A 13,369-nucleotide genomic window follows, 5' to 3' on the forward strand; every position below is an offset into this window, starting at 1 on the left:
TTCCTGCTTTGTTGGTTTCAGTTGTTCAGTGTTGGCCACTCCCCTCTGCTATATATACTTGCCTCTGGCAAGCAGGGATTGCCAGTGTTAATTTCATACTGCCTGGTTCTGGAGTAGAAGCTGTTGGTTGTTTGTGAGTGCATATTTGTATGATTGGTCTTTTCATTTATCCATGTACGTCTGCCCTTGTTAGTCTAGTTTGTGAATTCATATACACAACTATTCCCCACTTCCCTGGGTGGGGAAGGGGACAGACAGGGGCTGATTTAGAAGTGCAGCAAGGCACATGGCCCCGGCGTCTTCACCATTAAAAGTAATCCAAGAAGCAGGGATAGTTAGGGCGCCCCTAGCTTTTGGGGATAGGGAAGGAGCCCCTGGCCAGGGAATATCCAAGAACAGTGTCTTACCAGCAATACTGCAGAGCTCAGAGAGCTGCAAAAATATGTTTGCAAGAAGACATTTATTTTTTTCTGTTCTGTGTTAGTTGCTTGCCTCATACTGGTAACTCCCCCTTTTATTTAAAATAATCTCTGGAGGCGGAGTTATCTTCCAAGCAATGTCCTCCCCATAGCCTGGAAGGGATAATTTACATAAAGTGATAAAAGATGATTTCTCAAGGCATCTGATATGAGGCATGTAGGTATGGCCTTTTTTCAGCAGTATATTACCTGTATGCCAATATTAATAGTTTAGCTAGGTCAAATGTTGTGACACATTCCCTTTAACCCCTTTCGACCAAAGCAAGATTTCACCTTTCTGACATCTTATGTAGCAATGTCTCTGGAACGTTTCTACATATCCAAGTGATTTTGAGACAGTTTATTTGTGACATATTTTACTTTATGTTACTGTTAAATTTACTTTCATATGATTTACATTCACCTGTGTAAACATCTGACATTTTATGTAAAATTTTCAATTTTAGAACTGTTTAATCTTTATGCCCTTTTGCCTCGTTTCTCATTATTATACATAACTTAATTTATGAATATCTATAATTTGATTTATTTACCTATGTGGATTTAATGGGTTATTACTAACATCTGGTGAGAATTTCATGTCAATAGCACCTATAACCCCATCGCCCGAATCCTGTTTTCACCTTCCTGACCAAGCCAATTTTTTCAGTTGTGACCACTGTCACTTTATGAGATAATAACTCTGGAACGCTTCAACGGATCCCCCCAATTCTGAGTTTGTTTTCTCAGGACATATTGTACTCGATATGACTTGCGTTTATTTGTGAAAATATTAGAAATTTGGCAAAAATTTAGCAATTTTTAAATGTTTAATTTTTTTATGCCCTTAAACCAGAGAGTTATGTCACTTAAAATAGTTAATAAATAACATTTCCCACATGTCTACTTTACATCAGCACAATTTTTGAAAAACATTTTTCTGTTCCTTACAAAGTTATAAGGGTTAAAAGTTGACCAGCGTTTTCTCATTTTTCCAACAAAATTTACAAAACCATTTTTTTAGCGACCACATCACATTTGAAGTGACTTTGAAAGACCTATATGACAGAAAATACCCAAAATTGACACCATTCTAAAAACTACACCCCTCAAGGTGCTCAAAACCACATTCAAGAAGTTTATTAAACCTTCAGGTGCTTCACATGAATTAATGCAATGTGGAAGGAAAAAATTAACATTTTACTTTTTTTCACAGAAATTTTACTTTAGCCCCAATGTTTTTATTTTCACAACTGTAACAGGAGAAAAAGGACCAGGCAATTTGTTGTGCAATTTCTACTGAGTACACCAATACCAAATATGTGGTGGAAAACTACTCTTTGGGCGAATGGCAGGGTTCGGAAGGGAAGGAGCGACAATTGACTTTTGGAACGCAAAATAGGCAGGAATAGATAGCGGACGCCATGTCGCGTTTGCAGAGCCCCTGATGTGCCTAAACAGTGAAAAAAAAACACAAGTAACCCCAGTTTGGAAACTACACCCCTCTAGAATCTTAACTAGATGTGTGGTGAGCACCTTGAACCCACAGGTGCTTCACAGAATTTTATATCGATGATACATGAAAATTAAAAAAATAAATTTTTCCCACAAAAATGTTGCTTTAGCCCCAACCTTTTCAGTTTTACAAGGGTATCAGGAGAAAATAGCCCGCACAATTTGTTGTGCAATTTGTCCTGAGTACACAGATACCCGATATCTGGTGGAAAACTACTGATGGGGCACACGGCAGGGCTCAGAAGGGAAGGAGCGCCAATTGAATTTTGGCTGGAACTAATTGCGAATGCCCCTGACACACCAAAACAGCAAAAAAATACACAATTGACCTAATTTTGGAAACCACATCTTGAGGAATTCATCTAGCGGTGTAGTGAGCATTTTTAACCCTCAAGCGATTCAAGAATTTTACTGAGTCAATGGAAAATTACAAATTTTTCCACTAAAATGTTACTTTGGCCTCAAGTTTTCAATTTTCTAAACGGATAATAGTAGAAAATGGACCACAAAACATGTTGCGCAATTTCTCCTGAGTGCGTCAACACCTCATTACCTCATATGTGGTCAAAAATTACTTTAGAGGCATAGTGCAAAGCTCTGAAGGGAAGGAACGCCATATTGTAGTGCACATTTTGCTGGATTGCTTTGAGTGTGCCATGTCACATTGGCAGAGCCTCTGAGGTTCCAGAACACAGAACCCCCCATAAGTGAACCCATTTTACAAACTATACCTGTCAATGAATTCATCTAGGGTTGCAGTGATCATATTGTCACCACAGGTGTGTCTCAGAACTTTATACCATTGGGCGGTGAAGAAATAATAATTACATTTTTACCACAAAAAAAATTTTTAGTCCCAGATTTTACATTGTCACACAGGGAAATGGGTAAAAACAGCACCAAAATTTGTTCCACAATTTCTGCTGACTGTGGCAATACTCCATTGTGGCTGTACTGTACTGCTTAGTTGCATGGCGAGGCTCAGGAGGGACAAAGCGTTATTTGACTCATGGAGAACAGATTATTGTAGAATAGTTTGCGGGCTGCATATACAGAGCACCTAAGTGCTAGAAGAGCAGAATTCCCCCTCAAGTGACCCCATTTTGGAAATTACACCTCTCTGGGAATTTATCTACAGGTGCAGTGACGATTTTGATTCCATGGGTGTTTGTCAGAAACAAGCAGCAGTGACTGTTGCTGAGTGAAAATTACAAATCTGCCAGTGTAGTGCCCAGTACATTATAGTGTCCATACATTCTGCCCAGCTTGTGGTTCTGGAGACATGCACCTGTAAATTAGACGGGCCCCCTATATTTCCATTGACAGATGAGTAACCTGAATGGGGGCTTTTTTTGTGGATTGAGTTGAAGCTTTTTTTGGGAACATTTTACATAACATTTTGGATCACATTTATCCTGCGCTCTACGCTGAGCACTTACTTTGGGGTGTTCATCTAAATATCCGAGTGCCATGATTCAGATAAAACTCCCAAGAGGTCCATTCACTATTATGAGTCAGCAGAGTTACTCTGGACTTTGTCTGGCCTCAGTTCAGCAGTGTCTTTTTTTTCAGAGGTGCACAAAACTATGGCGAACTGGGCTTTTATGCACGCCTAGAAAGACGGACAGCACTGGATCATAGGCCAGACGGCGTCCACAGTGTCCCCATCTGCCTCATTGTAGGGAATCTTCCACCAGGGGTTCTGTCTGAATCACGTATTTCAGAGATTTATAAGGAAACCCCGGTATAAGCGCTTAGCGTAGAGCGCTGGATAAATGTGAGCCGAGCCTTACTGCGATCTTTGGGAATCAGACTGAACAAATCAATAGAAGGTGAAGAATTGGTTTATTTACTTTTTACACCGTGCCTCGTGCGGTTTAAGTGATTAGATCACTTTTTTCTTTGGGTCGGTGCGATTACAGCGATACCAGATTTATATATTTTTTTCTGTTTGGCTGCTGTCACACATTAAAAGATACTTTTCTTTGCAATACAAAGTTTTTGCATTTCCATATTTTGAGAGCTATAATTTTTCTATACTTCTGCCGACAAAGTCATGTGACGGCTTGTTTTTGGCGGGATGAGTCTGAGTTTTTAATCGTTCCATTTTCGGACACATAACATTTTTTGATCGCTTTCTGTTCTGATTTTTGGGAGGCGGAATGAACAAAAACAGCAATTCAGGATTTTTTTTTTGCCGTTCACTGTGTGGTAAAAGTGATAAGACAACTTTATTCTTTGGGTCAGTATGATTACAGCGATACCACATTAAGGGTATGTGAACACGATGCAGAAATGAAGCAGAAAATTTCTGCATCATTTCTGCATCTCCCTGGCAGAAAAAACGCATGCAGATTGTGCATGCGTTTTTCCTGCGGAATACATGCGGATTCACATGCGTTTCCACATGTGGATTGACAAGTGCTTGACAACTAGGTCACACTATATAAATCCATGCAACTGGCATGGATTTATATAGTGTGACCTGAGAGAGTGGTAAAAATAAAAAATAAATGTATACTTTACCCTCCGATGGCCCACGGTGTCCTGCTCAATCCGTTCTCCCTTGCTGGCAACTTTGAATTGAAAGACCTGCCGACGTCAGCGTCACGTGACCCGTCACATGACTCTGACGTCAGCGCAGGTCCTTCACTGCAAAGTCCCGGGAACCAAGCAGGAGCGCTGCGCGGGCCGACAGAAGGTAAGTATACATTTATTTTTTATTTTATTCTTGTTTTACAGCTTTTTTAATGGTACCTGTGTGTGGATGAGACTCTCCTCTCCTCCACACCCGGGTACCATCCGTACATTAGAACGCGCCAATAGCGCAAGTACAGATGCAGTCTTGCGGAATTGGCGCGTTCTAATGCAAGTCAATGGCGGCGAAAACGCCGCGTTTATGCAAAATTAATTGACATGCTGCAGATTTTTGAGCGCAGCGTTTACGCTGCGGAAAAATCCGCATCATGGGCACAGCACATGCGGATTTCAATTGGGGCACATTGCTGCCCTTCTACCATGCGTTTTTAATGCGTTTCCGCGGCGTTTACGCAACTGCAAAAACGCCACGGAAATGCATTAAAAACGCATCGTGTGAACTCAGCCTTATATAATTTTTTTTTATGTTTTGGCGCTTTTACACAATATTAACTACTTTATAGAAAAAGTAATTGTTTTTGCATCGCTTTATTCTGAGAGCAATAACTTTTTTATTTTTGCGTTGACGGAGCTGTATGGCTGCTTATTTTTTTGCGGGACAAGATGACGTTTTCAGTGATACCAGTTTTATTTACATTTGACTTACTGATCGCATTTTATTACACTTTTTGTTTAGTGGTATGATGAAAAAGCATAATTTTTTGGCATTTTTTTATTTATGTTTTTTACTGTGTTCACTGTTCACTGAAAGGATTCACTAGTGGGACAGTTTTATAGGTTGGGTCATTCTGGACGCAGCGATACCAGGTATGTGTACTTTGTTTGTTTATTTTTGTTTTTACATAAATAAATGTATTTATTGTATTAGTATTTTTCTTTTTTTTTCGTTCTTTATTTTGTGATTTTTTTTTTGTAATATTTTTGCAAGTTTTAAAAACTTTTTTCTTCAGTTTTCTACCTTGCCCTGGGGTGGGACATCAACTTTCCCTGTCCTGATCACTGATCTAATAATTTGCAATGCTTTTTCATTGCAGGGCATTAGCTGAGTGCATCAGAGGGGTTAAGCTCCCTCGATCAGCACTAGCATTGACCGTGGGGGTTACTGCAGGGTGTCAGCTCTCACATAGATCTGACACCCGCATTTGATCTCGATGGAGTTTGGCAATCATCACTCAGTATTTGTACATATACAGCGCATGTCGGGAAGGGGTTAAAATATATTTACTGACAAAATTGGTAATGTGTTCAATACTTATTTCACCTGCTTTGTTTACAGTGAGGCCCAGATTTGTTACTGTGCTTCTACTGTACCTATTTTGGTTTCAGTTATATCATGTGATTGATTGTATAGTGTACTATACATTGAGACACTTTTTTTCAGTGCGATTTTAAGGGAGTGTTGTGCAATATTTATTTATTCTCTGGACCATATCTCATTTAATCATATGTATTGATTTGTAGCAAGGGTTTTTTTTTTTTTTTTAGGTTCATTTTAACCATATCTGTTGCCTGTTTTTTTGTGTGCACTTTTTGCACTCTTAATTTCTTTTATATTCTTGGTATATTATTTGACTATTAATAAAGCTTGTGTTTTTTTAGTATTTTAGTGGCATTATATTTTGTACACTAATCATTTTCCAAAATCTTTGCTAAAGTTATAATAGGAGAACATTCTCCCTATCACCAACAGTACTTTATGTCACACTTATGAGTTGTTCTGATCCTCTGTTTTTTTATTCTTTCCTTTAATTTATCATGATAATTTGTGAATTATTTTATTTTATCAACCTTGTTGTATACTCTGTGTAGAATAACTGAGCCTTTAAAAAATATTTTCATTTTGTCCATTCGTCATTGAACCTTTAACAAATATAATTGAAAACTAGGTGATTATAGAGTGAAGGCTAAATCATTTTTCATTATACATATCAACATCTTCATCATCTTGAAGTCACATAAAAATATTGTTTGTTGTATGGCCAGATTTGGAAATCTACATCTGAAGCCAGAAGCCAGAATCATTTCCTTGCCTTGAGAGTTGTGATGTTCTGAAACCTTTATTGAAAGTGAAATAAGTTGTCATTGATAAAGCTTAATTATATAAACTGTAGAAACTAATAAAGGCTGTGTTGTGATGATTTCTTTAATAGAAAGAAGACTGCATAATCTTGGACTACTGAAGAATCATCCCTCTGAAATTTTATACTTTTTAAACAGTTTGCGAGCAAGACAGGTTGATGATGATCATGTTCCATTTTTACAAAGAGGTATGAAAAAAGTTCAGTTTTAATGAGCCTTTTCTGTATATATAGTTACATAGTACAGTTGAAAAAAGACACATGTCCACCATCGCCCTCCAAAGAAATGCCTCCCCACACCATTATTGACCCACTGCCATACTGGTCAAGCTAGAGGATGTTGCAGGTAGCAGAATGTTTTCCAGGGTGTCTCCAGACTCTATCACGTTTGTCACATGTGCTCAGTGTGAACCTGCTCTCATCCGTGAAGGGCACCAATGTCGAATCTGCCAATCCTGGTGTTCTCTGACAAATGCCAATCACCCTGCACGGTTTTGGCCTGTAAGCACAACACCCTCTTGTGGACTTCGGGCCCTCAGGCCCTCATACCACCCTCATGGAGTCTGTTTCTGACAGTTTGAGCAGACACATGGATGTTAGTGGCCCACTGGAGTTCATTTTGCATAACTCTGGCACTGCTCCTCCTGTTCCTAGTTGCACAAAGGAGGGTGTAGCGGTCCTGCTACTGAGTTGTTGCCCTTACAGCCCTCTCCACATCTCATCTCCTGGTATCTGCTCCATGCTCTAGACACTGTGCTGGCAGACACAGCTACCCTTCTTGCCACAGCTCGCATTGATGTGCTGCCCTACCTGAGCAACTTCTGTGGGTTGTACTGTAGACACCGCCTCATACTACTGTACCTCTATATGGGTGAGAGCAATGACAAAATGCAAAGCTGAAATCAGCTGCTGTCATCTGAACAGGACTGCAAGGGAGCCATGTAAACCAAGATGGGGATGGGGGGCCATGTATACCAGGATGGGGTGACATGTATACCTGGAAGGGGGGCCATGTATACCAGGAAGGGGGGGCCATGTATAGCAGGATGGGGGGCCATGTATACCAGGAAGGGGGCCATGTATAACAGGAAGGGGGGCCATGTATAACAGGATGGGGGGCCATGAATACCAGGATGGGGGACCATGTATACCAGGATGAGGGGCCATGTATACCAGGATGGGGGCCATGTATATGAGGAAGGGGGGTCATGCATACCAGGAAGGGAGGCCATGTATACCAGGAAGGGGTGCCATGTATAGCAGGATGGGGGGCCATGTATAGCAGGATGGGGGGCCATGTATAGCAGGATGGGGGGCCATGTATAGCAGGATGGGAATCATATATACCAGGATGGTGATGATATATACCAGGGTGGGGATCATATATATCAGGATGACGGGGCCATATATACCAGGTTGGGGACATATACAGATGCATCTCACTAAATTAGAATATCATCAAAAAGTTTATTTCAATTCTTGAATACAAAAAGTGAAACTGATATATTATATAGAATCATTACAAACAGAGTGATCTATTTCAAGTGTTTATTTCTGTTAATGTTGATGATTACGGCTTACAGCCAATGAAAACACAAAAGTCCTTATCTCAGTAAATTAGAATACTTTATAACAGCTTTAAAAATGTGTTTAAAATCCGAAATGTTGGCCTACTGAAATGTATGTTCAGTAAATGCCCTCAATACTTGGTCGGGGCTCCTTTTGCATCAATTACTGCATCAATGTGGCGTGGCATGGAGGCGATCAGCCTGTGGCACTGCTGAGGTGTTATGGAAGCCCAGGTTGATTTGATAGCAGCCTTCAGCTCGTCTGCATTGTTGGTTCTGGTGTCTCTCATCTTCCTCTTGACAAGGTCTGACGAGTTTACTGGCCAATCAAGCACAGTGATACTGTTGTTTTTAAACCAGGTATTGGTAGTTTTGGCAGTGTGGACAGGTGCCAAGTCCTGCTGGAGAATTAAATTTCCATCTCCAAAAAGCTTGTCAGCAGAGGGAAGCATGAAGTGCTCTAAAATTTCCTGGTAGAAGGCTGCGCTGACTTTGGTCTTGATAAAACACAGTGGACCTACACCAGCAGATGATATGGCACCCCAAACCATCACTGATTGTGGAAACTTCACACTAGACCTCAAGCAGCTTGGATTGTGGCCTCTCCACTCGTCCTCCAGACTCTGGGACCTTGATTTCCAAATGTAATGCAAAATTTACTTTGCATTTACTTAGTGTCAATGACTGCCTTCTGGACATCTGTCAAGTCAGCAGTCTTCCCCATGATTGTGGAGCCTACAAGACAGACTAAGGGACCTTTTCAAATGTGTAGGAAGCCTTTGCAGGTGTTTTTTGTTAATTATTCTAATTTACTGAGATAATGACTTTTGTGTTTTCATTGGCTGTAAGCCATAATTATCAACATTAACAGAAATAAACACTTGTAATAGATCACTCACTTTGTAATGACTCTATATAACATACGAGTTTCACTTTTTGTATTGAAGAACTGAAATAAATTAACTTTTTGATGATATTCTAATTTAGTGAGATGCACCTGTATATACCAGAATGGGGGATATTAGTACAGAATTGGGGGACATTTCCCCTATAACAGTGTCAGCTGTAGATACCACCCATAACAGTGCGCCGTGACCACATTTTTTGCTTCAATTGTTTTTTTTCCTCCTCTAAAACGTAGGTGCGTCTTATTGTCCGAAAAATACGGTATACACACAAACAGTTAGATCCAGAAATATTTGAACACTGACCAACTAGTCGTGATTTGGGCTCTGTATGCCATAATTTTTTTTTTAAATGAAACAACTGAAATGCAACCATTTTTCTATAATGCCTTCTCATTTTAGGGGCTCAAAAGTAATTGGACAAATTAATATTACTATAAATAAAATGTTCATTTTTAATATTTGTAGAGAATACTGGGGACCCGGGAGGTTTGCCACTGCCATAGGCCCAGTGGTGCACCTTGCGCCGTGACAGTCAGTCACACCCAAGCGCGCCAGTATCTCCATTTTTAAGTTGGCGTACTCTTTTGTGTCCTGCAAGGCCCAGTCATAATAGGCTTTCTGCGGCTTGCCTGATAAATATGGCGCCAGAACCTCCGCCCACTGCTCTGGAGGCAATTTCTCCCGCTCTGCCACCCTCTCAAAGACCGTCAGGAATGCCTCAACGTTATCACCCGGGGTCATCTTTTGTAAGGCTCTTCTTACTGTCTTCCTCACATGAGAGTCATCACCTGGAGTTGGAGAAGGGGCTGTTGCCCTGCCACGGATCACCTCGGCTAGGAACTCCATCTGCTGCTTGTGCTGCATCTATTGCTGCTGTTGCCACTGCTGATGCTGCTGTTGCCACCGCTGCTGTTGATGCTGCTGGAGGTTAGCCTGCACCAGGTGCTTTATCAGGTCCTCCATGCTGCCGGACATCCCTTGCTGGCTGGCGGCCTTCACCCAGGACATAAACGGTTTGCTGTAGCAGTCACACTGCCCCTTGGGATTCGTGCCCATGCTTCTAGCACCAATTGTAGGGGTTTAGTACTCACTCAGCCGCGGTTCAGGTAGGAACAAGAAACATTTTCATAAAAATGTTCAGGCAGGTTTATTCTGATTTCATAAACCGCTTAGCAAAGGCAAACCGGCCCTGATACGCCCTATTAACCCCCCCCCCTCAGCACTATACGTGCTGGAGCATACTTTTACGGTTTCACATCACCGAAGCTACCAACCTTGGTGATACATATCTCCTGTTAAGGACCTGTCCAGCAGCCATCTAACAATACGTAAACTTTCCAAGTTTTGTCCATGATGACAAGTCCTTCCCCTTTGTTGGCGCCCTAATCACAATCTGTTGATTGGATCTAAGTGACTGGAGGGCTCTACGTTCATTTAAGGTGAGGTTATCTCGTCCCCTGATTTTAGGAAGTATCCTGAGATATTTCAATATTAAATAGTGAAAAGTATCGAGATGACTTCCCCTGTGTGTATGGGATAAAATAGGATTTTCCTTTTACCTCAACATGTTTAGAATCACTGACTGGCATAACTGAATTGGCATCTTCCTGGTATTCAAAATGTTGGGTATCCTTATTTCCCCCTCCCCCCATTGTCTTCTTTAATAGTAAAAAATGTCTCTTTAGAATGAGTTTGCGTATTAATTAATTTATATCTAAAAACAGATCGAACACATGTGGAATTATATACTTAACAAAAAAGTGTGAAACAACTGAAAATATGTCTTATATTCTAGGTTCTTCAAAGTAGCCACCTTTTGCTTTGATGACTGCTTTGCACACTCTTGGCATTCTCTTGATGAGCTTCAAGAGGTAGTCACCGGAAATGGTTTCACAGGGGGTCATATCTAATAGATTGACCAGGGAAGGATTTGGTCTCCACTTAAATTGGTTTACCCAAATGTGACCCTTGGCATAACCCGTCCTGTCTCTTTGCAATTAGATGTATCGAGATGTAGATATTCCCTACAGCTAGAAAATTTGTGAGATTTGACTTATATACAAATTTCAAATGCACTTTCAAACTAATAAGGAAATGATTTCATTCAGGTAAAAGACCAAAATTAAGTTTTTTATCACAATAAATTTACCTGGTAAGGTGATTGTTGCCAATAAACACCTCAAAACTGTAATAAAAAATTAAATTAAAAACAAACTCTTATAAAATTAAGATTGCATAAACCCTTGTAAGAATCACTTGTAAGATCACTCAGATAAGTACAACTTGAAGCATTTCAGAGCAATTGAACTCACCATACCATATAGATGATAGGAGAAATACTCCACCCAAAATGAGGGTAGTAGTCCAAGTTTTCTAGCTTACAACTTCCCCCATAACTTTCAGATATAACCGAAGGAGATTTTCGATTCCTGTAATGGAATATTTCAAGAATCGGAGCTCCATACGCGAATCATTGATTCAGCAGGCTGTGGGAGGTCTGGTCTCTGATCCATTATCACTAGCCCAAGTGGAATCTAGGTCTTTCTCAGGTGACAGGTTAAAACAGATGACGGATCTGTTTCTTCAGCTAGAGGATAAATGTAAGGATGAAATACAGCAAAGTATTGATGCTTTTTTTTTTTACAACAATATTTAAATGAAAAGATAATTCCACGGGGACTAAGAATGCCATTTAGATCCTCCTTTCCTGATGACCTTGAGTTCACTAAGGATTGGGAGAAATATCTGGCACAATGCTCTGAAGGAATGTTAACATGCTTAGTGAGTAAACAGACCAGCAAGGCCGCATTGATTTCAATTGATATTCTATCTCTACGGGATAGATTAGAATTGTTTGGAGACTGTAGGGAATATCTACATCTCGATACATCTACCACTGACAGACTTAATAAATTTGAGAATAAAATTATTAACAAAAAAAGCTAAAAAATTGCAAAGGGACCGGACGGATTATGCCAAGGGTCACATTCGGGTAAACCAATTTAAGTGGAGACCAAATTCCTCCCTGGTCAATCCACTAGATGTGAGCCCTTCTGCGTGAGATTTGCTCCAGCATGACTCCAAAAATAAGACTAGTAGCTCTAAAGGGGGTGAAAAGGGGAAACAGTTGGGGATGAATAATTTCAAAAGGAAAAAGTCCCTATCTGACCAGATCCATAACAAACGAATACCCTTTAAATTTCGATCAAAGAAAGGGAACACTATACAACATGACTATAAGAGTAGTAAGCAAAATAGTTATCAATTCCGAGGGTAATTTTTAGTTCCAAGGTACACAAACCAGTCACCTGCGTTTGACTGCTGTAGAGTCTTTTCTGCGTCAGAATAGTGACATCCCCAGCCCCCCATGCGGTATGATGCCTCCAAAATTTCCTACAACAATTGACCATTTAAAACAAAACTACTCACCTATTGCCCCCGCTACTCCCATCTGCGGCTCTGTACAGCCGGCACGATGTAGTGATGTCATTGCGCCTGCTGCACTCTCAGAGACATAGGCTCCATATGGAAGAGGGAGCTGGCAGCTCACTTTTCCATCAGTGTATACATCGGTATCTGCATGTCTAGGATGCAGATACAGGGGAAATTGGGACTCTGGACAGGGGGTGGGCACGTAGGACGCCACTTTTTCCAGCGCTTTGGCTGTCCTGTTTCTCTGGCTGCACAGGGACATTCAAAAGACCAAATGTGGCATGTGGCCCCACTTTGCCTAGGTTTGGTCTAAACCAATGATCAGACAGGACGTAGCTAACAATAACAATCTGGCTACACAATGTGCTCCAAGGTCTTCATTCTACTATTGGTCCTCCCAGTGCTCTTATACTTCTCCCTCATGCTACGAAATCCCATTTCATAAAACAAAAAAGACACTCATAGTAACCATTCTGTGTCCCACATATTCCCCTACCTGCATTGGGACAGGGTACATTGGGTAAAGGAGGAAGAAGAAGCGCAATCATTTTTTTTTCAAATCATCTCTTATAATGCCTTCAAAAAGTTTGCAAATTTACCTGATGGTAGTTGCACGGATTCACCTTCTTACCCTTCTTTAAGATCAGTACCTCATCAGCCATCCTCCAATCCTGTGGCATTGACCCTGTTACAAGAGTGTCTAAGAAAATATGATATTGCGGTTTGTCTGTTACTGAGCACAATCCCCTCAA

The 13,369-nt window shown here is 40.6% G+C and overlaps 1 protein-coding gene across 1 annotated transcript in view; it reads left to right on the plus strand.

Moving 5' to 3' along the window:
- QPCT (glutaminyl-peptide cyclotransferase) overlaps positions 1–13,369 on the plus strand; it is a 268,592-nt gene that overhangs the window by 242,279 nt on the left and 12,944 nt on the right. The window contains exon 6 of the mRNA XM_073671463.1: positions 6,782–6,898. Within this exon, the coding sequence (XP_073527564.1) occupies positions 6,782–6,898 (117 nt within the window). The remainder of the gene's footprint in view (positions 1–6,781; positions 6,899–13,369) is intronic.

This window comes from Phyllobates terribilis, unplaced genomic scaffold, assembly GCF_046119375.1.
Source record: "Phyllobates terribilis strain yellow unplaced genomic scaffold, ASM4611937v1 Scaffold_3__8_contigs__length_932513732, whole genome shotgun sequence".
Taxonomy (NCBI): Eukaryota; Metazoa; Chordata; class Amphibia; order Anura; family Dendrobatidae; genus Phyllobates; species Phyllobates terribilis.